The sequence below is a fragment of the Orycteropus afer genome, unplaced genomic scaffold (assembly GCF_000298275.1).
Source record: "Orycteropus afer afer isolate SDZICR_OR568_19922 unplaced genomic scaffold, OryAfe1.0 scaffold00114, whole genome shotgun sequence".
In the NCBI taxonomy this organism is placed as follows: domain Eukaryota; kingdom Metazoa; phylum Chordata; class Mammalia; order Tubulidentata; family Orycteropodidae; genus Orycteropus; species Orycteropus afer.
In genome coordinates this window covers 6,460,408-6,472,288 of record NW_006921701.1, presented here as the reverse complement: position 1 = coordinate 6,472,288, position 11,881 = coordinate 6,460,408, and the positions used below count along the sequence as shown (strand labels likewise).

Here is an 11,881-nt window from a genome sequence, read left to right as displayed (position 1 = left end):
GGTGTGAGGTACAGATCTTGTTTCATTTTTCTGCAAGTGGATCTCCAGTTTTGCCAGCACCATTTATTAAACAAACATTCTCTTCCCCATTTAATGGATATTGGGCCTTTGTCAAAGATCAGCTGACTATAGGTCGATCCAACTGATTTTTGTATGTTGATTTTGTATCCTGCCACTTCGCTGAACCTCTCTATTAGTTCCAGTAGTCTTTTTATTGAGTCCCTTGGGTTTTCTATGTATAGGATCATATCATCTGCAAATAGAGATAGTTTTAATTCCTCTTTCCCAATATGTATGCCTTTTATTTCTCTTTCTTGCCTTATTGCCCTGGCCAGGACTTCCAATACATTGTTAAATAGAAGTGATGATAGAGGGCATCCCTGTCTGGTTCCCGCTCATAAGGGGAATGCCTTGAGTCTTTCTCCATTAATAATGGTGTTGGCCGTTGGCTTTGCATATATACCCTTTATTATGTTAAGGAATTACCCTTTTATCCCTATTTTGCTGAGAGTTTTAAACAGGAATGGATATTGGATTTTATCAAATGCCTTTTCTGCATCAATTGATATAATCATATAGTCCTTTTCCTTTGTTTTGTTTATGTGGTGGATTACATTGATTGATTTTCTGATGTTGAACCACCCTTGCAAACCTGATATGAATCCCACTTGGTCCGGATGTGTTAATTTTTTGATATGTTGTTGGATTCTGTTGGCCAGGATTTTGTTAAAGATTTTTGTGTCTATGTTCATGAGTGATTTTGGTCTGTAGTTTTCCTTTCTAGTGTTGTCTTTCCCTGGCTTTGGTATTAGTGTTATGCTTACTTCATAAAATGAGTTTGAGAGTACTCCATCTTTTTCTATGTTCTGGAATAGCTTGAGTAGCATAGGTGTCAACTCTTCTCTGAATATTTGATAGAATTCTCCAGTGAAGCTGTCAGGGCCAGGGCTTTTCTTTGTGGGAAGTTTTTTTTATGGCCTCTTCAATTTCTTCCTTTGTTATGGGTCTGTTCAAGTTTTCTATTACTGAGTGGGATAATTTAGGTAGGTCTTGTGATTCTAGAAACTTGTCCATGTCTTCTAGGTTCTCAAATCTATTGGTGTACAGTTTTTCGTAATATTCTGTCAGTATCATTTTTATTTCATTTGGTTCTGTTGTGATGACACCGTTTTCGTTTACAATTCTTGTGATTTGGGTCTTCTTTTCTTTTGTTAGGTCTGTCAATGGTTTATCAATTATATTAATCTTTTTGAAGAACCAGCTCTTTGTTTTGTTGATTTTCTCTATGTTTTTTTTGTTTTGTTTTGTTTTCTGTTTATTTCTGGTCTGATCTTTATTATTTCCTTACTTCTAGATACTGTAGGATTCTTTTGTTGTTCTATTTCTAGTTGTTGGAGTTGACAAGTTAGAATGTTGATTTTGTTTCTGTCCTCTTTTTTGATATATGCATTTATTGCTATAAACTGTCCTCTGAGTACTGCTTTTGCTGTGTCCCATAGGTTTTGGTAGGATGTATCTTCATTCTCATTAGTTTCTAGGAATTTTTTTATTTCAGTTTTTATCTGTTCTGTAACCCAATAGTTTTTAAGCAGAGAGTTGTTCAGTTTCCATATGTTTGATGCTTTTTCTTTGCTCTTCCTATTATTAATTTCTAGTTTATAGCATTGTGGTCAGAGAAGATGCTTTGCAATATTTCAATGCTTTTGAATTTATTGAGGCTTGTTTTATGTCCTAGCATATGGTCTATTCTGGAGAAGGATCCATGTGCCCAGGAAAAGAATGTGGATGTGTTTTTATGGGGTGAAGTGCTCTATATATGTCTATGAGTTCCAGTTGGTTGATTGTATTGATGAGCTCTTCTGTACATTTGCTGAGTTTTTTTCCCGTTGACCTGTCCCTCCTTGAAAGTGGTATGTTAAAGTTTACTATTACTAATGTAGAGTTGTCTATCATCCCTTTTAATTCAGTTAATATTTGCTTCACGTATTTTGGAGCACTTTCATTGGGTACGTAAACATTTATTATTGTAACATCTTCTTTGTCAATTGACCCTTTCAGTATCATATAATGCCCATCCTTGTCTCTTAAGATGTTTTTCACCTTAATGTCTATTTTATCAGAAATCATAATTGCTACCCCTGCCCTTTTTTAGTTTCCATTGGCTTGGTATATTCTTTTCCATCCTTTAGCTCTTAATTTGTTTTTATCTTTGTGTCTAAGGTGGGTCTCTTGTAGGCAGCATATCGATGGGTCTTCTTTTCTTATCCAGTCTGCCACTCTCTTTCTCTTGATGGGTGCATTTCCATTCACACTGAGTGTAATTAGTGATAGGTATGAGTTGATTGGTGTCATTCTGTTGTGGTTTTTTGTCGTGTCATTGGTGATTCCTTGGTCCATGTATATTTCTGTGCTGAGTTCAGTTTGTTGGCTAATGCTTTCTCCCTTCTCTTCTTTCTAGTTGGTTTTGTGTTTATTAAGCCCATATGTTTTCCTTCCTTCTGGATTTGCTTAGAAGAGTTGCTACTCTTGTCTGTGGTTACCTTGGAGTATATTCTCGTCTCTACATTTTTAGAACAGGGCGTGCTACAAAGACATTGTCATGTTTTCCTCTCCATTTGGGAGTCTGTACCTAGAAGTATTATTCCCTCTGATGGGTTAGTTGCTGTTGTTGTGTGCTGATTGAGTTCCTTTGTTTTTAAAGTAGAATGTTTTTTCTTTTTATTATGAGTATATATTTCTGATTTGGTTTTAGAGTTGATGTCACATATCCTGGTTTTGCTGATCTCTGTTGTGGGTTCTCTATTGGTGGGACTTCCTTAAGCATTTCTTGTAGGGTTGGTCTGGTTTTCACAAAGTGTCTTAATTTCTGTTTATCTGAGAATGTCTTGATTTTGCCCTCATATTTGATGGATAATTTGGCTGGATATAGGATTCTTGGTTGGAAGTTCTTTTCCTTTAGAGTTTTATATATGCCGTCCCATTGCCCTCTTGGCTGCATGGTTTCTGCTGAGTAGTTGAGCTCAGCCTAACTGTTTGATTATTATAAGTAATATTTTCTTTTTTCCTGGGAAGCTCTCAAAATTTTTTCTTTGTCTTTGGTTTTGGAAAGTTTGATTATAATATGCCTCAGTGTTTTTCTTTTGGGATCTATCTTATAGGGGGTTCTATGAGCTTCTTGGACAAATATCTTTTCTTCCTTCATGATATGGGGAAAGTTTTCTGTTAACAGGTCTTCCACAATTTTCTTGGTGGTCTTTTTCACCTCTTCTTGTTCTGGAATTCCAATGAGTCTCATATTGTTTCATCTCATGTCATTGCATATAATTCTTAGGCTCTCTTCATTTCTCTTAAATCTTTGTTCTGATTTTTCTTCATACAGGCTAGTGTCCAGGGATTTGTCTTCTAGTTGGGATATGCATTCTTCAGCCAGTTCTAATCTACTCTTTTGAACTTCTACTGTGTTGTGTCATTTTGGTTCTGTCATTTTGGTCCTCATGGTTTGCCTATCAATAGACATCTTCTGCATTTCTAACTGCTGTTTTTATATAAGTTCTGATTGTGCATTAATCTTAATATTCTGTTCCTCAGTGATTTTCCTGAGTTCCTCCAGGGAACTCTCTGTGTTCTCCTTGTTTCTGTTTGGGGTTTCCTTAGGTTCTTGCATAGCTCTATAAACATATCTTCTAAATTCCTTCTCAGATAATTCTATTTCCTCCACTTCCGCCATGTATAATGAGACCTTTGTTTGTGGCTCTTCTTCTAATGCCTTGTCCTGTTTTTTTGTTTGATTTGAGGTTGCCTGTTGTCCTAGACATTTTGAGGTTGTTTTTAACTGCTGGTTATGTGTTGATTTGTTTTGTCTTGATTTTATTGTTTAATATTTTGAAAAGGTGAAGCTGATGTATTTTATTTTATTATTGATCCAGGTATGCTGGGTCACTCTGCAGTTTTCTTTGGGATGGTGGAATCACTGTGTGGAATGTGGATATGTGTTTCTGTTTGTCATAAAGAGGGTTTAAAGTTTGAGCTGGGAGGTTTTATGGTAATTGGCTGAATATGGTTTCTTCTATGGAATGAGTGAAGTTATTGGCGGAGAAGGTGGGAGCAGAAGAAGGAAAGCTTGGTGTTGCTAGGGTTGGTTTCTAGGGCTTTGAGCGGGCTGTTACTGATGATGTCATACTGTTATTTACAAGCCCATGGCTCAATATCAGGAAAGATTCCTGTTGTTAGTGTGTCGCCACTTTCCGCCAGGCTCAGGCACACTCAAAGACCCCATTTCCAAGGCCCCTCGATGCCAAAAAGCCGATCCAAGGCAAATTCCACACTGTCTGAACAGGTAAAGTATGGGGGCATACCAAAAAGAAATGTTACAACCTAATTTTCATTCAGAGCTCTCTTAAGAGACTATTTAATGGTTTACAAGAGTATAGGGTAGTATCAATCATAAGATTCAATTTACAAGATGAGAGAAAGCTAAGCATTCCAGAACCTCTACTAAATGGTTGATTGAAATACTTTAATATATATGTCTTTCCTATCACACATTTTTCTATTCTTTATCTCCAGAGCTCTCAGATGTCAGATGTGGCCAGCAAGGAGCTCCATGCCCAGGCTCAAGAACGACTGCAACACTACTTCATGGGCAGGGCCTTAGAAGAGAGAGCCCAGCAGCATAGGGAAGCTCTGATGGCTCAGATTAGCACCAACATTGAGCAGTTAATAAGTATGTGTTCATTCTCTTTGTTTCCTAAAGGAAACCGTCTAAGCATGACTTGTGACATCCAAAATCTTCAGAAGGAAAATACCATTTAATGGTCTTTTAGCCCATCTTCTGTCCTCAGAAATCTTTACATTTGTGTCATAACAGCACACAGTATTTGAGAATTATGCAAATCCTATAACCTCATTCTTGACTGCTTCTCCTTCAACCCTTGTATAATTCGTATGCATCAGCTGAGACAAACATTTATTTCAAAGATGCTGAGCTCTTGCTAGCCAGATTATAGTATGTTGTCTCAAAAGTTTGGGGTCATATTGTAGAAGTACATGATGAGAATGGTTATAATACCATTTACTTGTAGAGCATTTTATAATTTTGAAAGGAGTACTTTCACAAAAATTAATTCATCTACTCCTCACAATCTCTGGTCCATTTAAAGATAAATTCCATCCATGAAGCTAGTGTTTTAGTCAGCCTCAGGGATTTCTTTTAGTATATATGGGGCAGAAAGGGCTGGTGTTCTCTATTTAATTACTCTTATTTGTGAATTTTATATTTTTGAATGGGCAAGTGGCTGTAACTGAGCTTCTTACCTATAGCATAAGGTTCTGCTATCATTGTAAAAGTTACCGTTTTTAAAGAAATCATCCAAAAAAAAATCTACATCTTTTTTGTTGTTGTTCTTTTCTTTTAAACATAGAAGTTGGGCCAAGAAGTCTAGAGAGGGAAATTGCTACCAGCCATAGCTAACACTTGTGAATAGTTGCATAGCTAGGATCTGTGAATGGTCCTAGATTCAGAGTTGGAAATTTTCCTACTGTAACAGAGCCCAGCTTTATAATATTCAGGTTCTTACTTGCTTGACACAGGATTCTTCCACTCACTTGCTTATTTTCTATTTATTATAGGAGCTCCAAGTCTGAAGGAAGCAGAGGGGCGGGAACCTGAACTCTTCATCAGTAGATCTAGGCCTGTAGCAGCCAAGGCTAAGCAGGCCCATCTCACTACCTTGAAGCATATACAGGCACCTTGGTGGAAGAAGCTTGGGGAGGAACCAGGGGAAGAGATTGATGTCCCAAAGGATGAGCTTAGTGTAGAATTAGGATCTTTATTCATTGGTGGAACCAAACCCCCTTAGGGAGTTACCCAGAGAAGTTACATAAATCCTGTTAGTTTAGGACATTGTATTGATTCTGTCTCTGTCATGCTGGTAGATGAGGGCTGTCATGACTCATTGTCTTCCAGCAGCTCCTTTTCAAACACTACTTACAGGAAGTTAGCAAAGAATTATCTTCTACCTCTATCCCATTTCTCTTTGTCTTTTCTCCACAATGCACATCCCTTACTACACACAGCATGGCATTCTAGTGTTTATATGAAATGTGAGGAATTTCTGTTCTTTTTGTTGTTTTATAACTAAAAGTTTTTTCTAAATAAATATTATCAGCAGTTCTGAAAGACTTGTCATGCATACTTGTGAATTTTTCATGTTGTTACGTAGAATTCCTAGTTTTCTGTTAAGGAGCTCTGATGGTGGAGTGGTTAAGGCATTTGGCTGCTAACCAGAATGTCAGTGGCTCAAATCTACCAGCTGCTCCATGGAAGAAAGATGATGCAGTCTGCTTGCATAAAGATTTACAGCCTTGGAAACTCAGTGAAGGTCACTATGAGTCAGAATCGACTTCATGGTAGTGAGTGAGTGAGTGTGAGTTTTCTATTGATATAAGAACTATGTTCTTAGCCTTTATAAAAATGAAGAAAAATGGTCAACTGAAGTATCTTTCATTATTTTCTACACAACAATGGTTGAGCCCATTTGCTACTGTTATTTCTACAGTGAGCTACTGAAGAAAAACAAAATCCTCCTAGAATTCAATGCAAGAAGTTTCTCCAGATAAAATTTCATTTTTTTATTCAACTATGAGAACTGTTTAACCCATTGTTCCCCTTTTTGTTTTGTCTCCAGAAATCTCAGAGCTAAATATAATGCTTAATTTCTGTTATGATCCTGGGTGCCAGATGATTATTTGGTTACAACCTAATAATTTCCAGTTTCCCTACGTTTACTGTAATTGTGTTTTAATATAAAAACCCATCTCATTTGTGTTTGAAACACTATGAAATTTAAGTTAAAATCAATTAACAAATCATAGACTCCTTATTATAAGGATCCTGGAGAATGTCTTCTTGTATTTCTAGAAGGGAGGACCAAGTACTATAATGTTGTGTACTTTCCTCAAAGTATTATTAGTAAAATTCTAGTCAAAATTATGATGTAATTTTCATCCAAATTACATTATAAAAGGAATTTATAAAATTTACCTGTAAGAGTAAGCAGTTAAGAGTTCTGGTTTCACTTAGAATATATAAAGCTATACAAAAATGTTGATCACATGTGAACAACAAAACATGCCAGATAATCAACAAAAACAATCTTTCTTAAGCCTATCTTATAGCTGAGGCATCAAGACAGTCAAGAGATGAGATTTAATTTCCATGAAACAAATTACAGTATTTTATCTTTGGTAGCACACAGGAAAAAAATCCCTGGTGGTGCAATAGTTAAAAGAACTTGGCCGCTACCAAAAGGTTGGCAGTTTAAACCCATTAGCTGCTGCATGGGAGAAAGATGTGGCAGTCTGCTTTCTTAAAGATTACAGCTTTGGAAACTCTGTGGGGCAGTTCTTCTCTGTCTTGTAGAGTTTCTATGAGTCAGAATTGACTCACTGGCAATGGGTTTGGTTTGGTTTTGGTTAACACACAGGAGCAAGAGGTGCCTAGGTAAGAGGAAATTAACTAAAGTTTTTAAAATTCTTAAATTTTGGCCTAGTGTGCCAAACGCTAGCATGTTAGTTTATAATAACTAGGAGCCTCGAACAATGTGGTTTTCTACCAAGTGTTCACAAAGAAAGGTTGGAATCAGGGTAGAAGACCTAGAGAGATCCCATCACTGGCCAGGCAAATATCAGGTGATAGGCTACACTGGATGACATGATCAAAGCCCCATCTGCTTCACAGACCTATCTCATAAGAGCTTTAAACCACTAGAGAATGGGCAGCAAATCTTTTACAACCAAGGGTCAGGCAAAAATCCATTGCATGTAAGGAAGGAATAAAAACAAAACCTATCTGCTTCTGGGGAAGAAATAGGATACACTTAGGCATAAACACAAGCAGAGATCCAGAATTGTTGAGGGAGAGTTAGTAACAAAAACCCTCCACCCCTGGAGAAGGAACAGGAAATGTTGGGCCAAGAAATGCTACACCACACAAAGCAGATATCTACTAATGCTAGAGAATGGGGAGGCACCTCTCCTGCCCACCACCAACCATAGACACAATACCATGAGTGGAGAGGTAGGAACCCTGAGAAAGCTCCAATTCCAACCCAAGGCCTATAGACTTGAGATTTATGCTGAATCAGAACAGAACATTTCCTGACCCAACAAGCTTAGCACCAAGTAATTAGGTAATAAATATAGCATTTTACCACTAGGGTAGGGAAAAGTGCACGGAGAGAGACTCCATCTGCAGCAAAAGTATATAGGGATGGCTAATAGTGGAGTGGTAGGATAATATCCAGACAACTATAAAGAAGACCAGTTAATACTACTGTTGTTCAAATTCATACACCAACCACTAAAACCAAAGATAAAATTGAAGATTTTTACCAACTTCTGCTGTCTGAAATTAACCACACATGCAATCAAGATGCATTGATAATGACTGGTGATTGGAATGCAGAAGTAGGAAACAAGAAGCATCTGTATTTGGAGAATATAGCCTTCATGATAGAAATGACAAAAGGAGATCGCATGATTAAATTTTGCAACACCAATGACTTATCCATTACAAATATCTTTTTTCAAGGACATAAACAGGTACTATGCACCTGGACATTCCCAGATGGAATACAAAGGAATTAAATCAACTACAGCTATAAAAAGAGAGAATAGAAAACTCAATATCATTAGTCAGAAAAAAGTCAGGGGCTGACTGTGGAACACATGATATACAAGTTTAAGTTGAAGCTGAAGGAAAAAACAGTCCACAAGAGCCAAAATACAACCTTGAGTATATCCCACCTGCATTTAGAGACCATCTGAAGAATAGGTTTGAATTGAACACTGATGACCAAAGAAGGCCAGGTGAGTTGTGGGATAACATCAAGGACATCATAATGAAGAACGCAAAAGGCCATTGTTCTGGTTACCTAGTGCCATTCTGATGGCCTTAACAAATAGGAGTTTATTCTTACAATTTGGAGGCTTTAAGTCCAAGTTCATAGTGCCAGGCTCTAGGGGCTGGGTGAAAGCCCCTCAGCCTTGGGCTTCAGCTCTGCCTCCAGCTTCCAGCCCACTGAAGCTTAGAGGCATTTCTTCACTCAGACAGCTGTTGGCTGCTGAGGCTGAGAAGCCCAAGGTTGGCAAATAAAATCACATAGTCCCGATGTTACCAAACCACACGGGAGGCTATTAATTTAAGTCGATTTTAAGTCCCAAGGTTGGGAGAGCATGGCAGGTTGCTGAACAATGACACAGCTACACGCAGGGTCCAAGCGTGCCATAGGCTAGAGACCATTTCCAAAGCTGTTTCTTATATACAGGAAGCAGACCACATACCCAAAGGCAGCTACTCAGCTGCTCCTAGTAGATGTCACCATGGAGTTGATGACCAGTCTCATCATGGGGAATACTACATCCAGCTGCCCAGCCACTCAACCAGGCCCAGACAAGTTGACACACAAACCGAACTACCACAGTAATTAAAGACAAGAAATGAAGAAAAAAACAAAATGGATGTCAGAAGAGACTCTGAAACTTACTCTTGAAGTAGCTAAAGCAAATAGTAGGAATGATGAAGTAAAAGATCTGAACAGAAGATTTCAAAGAGTGGCTCTAGAAGACAAGGTAAAGTATTATAATGAAATGTACAAAAACCTGAAGTTAGGAAACTAAAATGGAAGAAAATACTTGGCATTTCTCAAGCTGGAAGAACTGGGCGGGGGGGAGGGGGGAGGATCAAGCCTTGAATTGTAATATTGAAAGATTCTATAGGCAAAATGGAGCTCTGTTGGCATAGTGCCTAAGGCATTTGACTGCTAACCAGGAGACTGGTGGTTCAAACCCATCAGCCACCATAGAAAGAAGACTGGGTAATCCTACTTCTGTGAAGATTTACTGCCTCAGAAACCCAAAGGGGTCACTATGAGTTGGAGTAGACTTGATGGCAGTGAGTTTGGTTTTTGGTTTATGGACAAGATATTGCATAATGCAGGAAGCATAAAAAGAATAAGGAAGGAAAGGGAAAATTTCTGACTAGTTAAGAGTCATATGTTGATTTGGGTGAAAGGAAAGGCAGTATAACAAAAATGTATGACCAGCACAATAACAATAGAGAAAAGAAGGACACAGGTGCACAAAACAACTGGCAAATACTATTACCTACACAATACTGCATTATCAGTAACAGCAAACACTAGTCTATGCATAGATACACAGACATGTGAGAAAATCAGTTGTGGGTAGGCGAACAGGAATATACCCATGACCATAGATAGATGTGGCTGACTATATTCCTATATGTGTATTTGTGCTACAAAAATATCCATATACATTATAGAACTAACAGGGAACAAGGTTAGAGTAGCTTCTCAGTGACAACCAAGCAACTTCATGGAGTGAGTCACCAGTCCTATGGGCTTTTGACCTTGGTCTCAGGGGGCATCAACCTTAATTGGCACAACATAGTACATAAAATTTTTGTTCTGCCTCCTATGCATTTGGTGCATAGCAACCGGCATCTTAAAAGCTTTTGAGCAGCCATCTGAGATGCAACTATTTGTGTCTCCTTGTCTGGAGAAAAGAAGAGTGAAAAAAATTAAAGTCATATAGAAACAATTAGTCCAAGGGACTAATGGACCACAGGAACTTCAGCCTTCATGACCCTGAAACCAGAACTAGATGGTGCCTGGCTGCCAATGCCAACCACTCAGGGATCAAAATTAGAGATCCTGGATCGAGTGGGAGGAAAAATGTGGAACGAAATTCAAAAACACAAAAATGATCAGAATTACTGGTCAGAATAGAGACTATGGCCCTGTATTATCCTTCAGGCCTGGAACTAGACTCACTTCCATGGATTAGCTCTCAGCCAAACGGGAGAAAGTCCTATGAGCAGAACACCTACGCCAGGGAGATCCACCCCTTAGAACAATCAACTATGAGATCAGAAGGGCAGCATTTGTGTAGGAGAAAAGCTAGACAGACAGGAATGCATAGATAAGAAGGACACAAGTAAAGGGTAGTCCCAGGGAGGAGATGGAAGGAGAACTGTTTATTGTTGGGATTGAAATCAGTGCCATGAAACAAAATGTGCATGAACTGTTGAAAGTAAAATGAGTCTGCTTTGTAAATTTGCACCCAAATCACAATTTTAAAAATTAGAAAAAAAAGAAGGAATACACAGGGCCACTGTACCAGGAAGAATTGACCAACATTCAACCATTTCAGGAGGTAGCATATGATCAAGAACCAATGGTATTGAAAGAAGATGTCCAAGCTCCACTGAAAGAATTGGTGAAAAGACTCCAGGAATTGATGGAATACCCACTGAGATGTTTTAATGAACAGATGCAACCCCAGAAATCCTTACTTGTTTATGCCAAAAAAATTTGGAAGATAGCTACCTCGCCAACAGGCTGGAAGAGATTCATATTTGTGCCCATTCTAAAGAAAACTGATCCAACAGAATGCTGGAACTATCAAACAAAATTTTCATCACATACAAATAAAATTTTGCTGAAAATAATTAAAAAATGATTGCATCAGTACATAGACAGGGAACTGCCAGAAATTTAAGCTGGATTCAGAAGAGGATGTGAAACGTGTCATATCATTGCTGATGTCATATGTCTTAGCTGAAAGCAAAAAATACCAGAACTATGTTTATATGTGTTTTACTGACTATGCAAAGGCATTCAACTGTGTAGATCATAACAAATGATGGATAACATTAGAAAGAATAGGAATTCCAGAACACTTAATTGTGCGCATGAAGAACCTGTACACAAAGAGGCAGTCATTCAAACAGATCAAGGGGATACTGCATGGTTTAAAATCAGGAAAAGTGTGTGTCAGGGTTGTATCCTTTCACCATACT

The 11,881-nt window shown here is 38.0% G+C and overlaps 1 protein-coding gene across 1 annotated transcript in view; it reads left to right on the top strand.

Moving 5' to 3' along the window:
* The window catches only part of IQCB1 (IQ motif containing B1), a 107,610-nt gene extending 101,752 nt beyond the window's left edge, over positions 1 to 5,858 (top strand). Inside the window, exons 12-13 of the mRNA XM_007943896.2 lie at positions 4,567 to 4,723; positions 5,629 to 5,858. Of these exons, the coding sequence (XP_007942087.1) occupies positions 4,567 to 4,723; positions 5,629 to 5,858 (387 nt within the window). The remainder of the gene's footprint in view (positions 1 to 4,566; positions 4,724 to 5,628) is intronic.
* Positions 5,859 to 11,881: the final 6,023 nt, after the last annotated feature.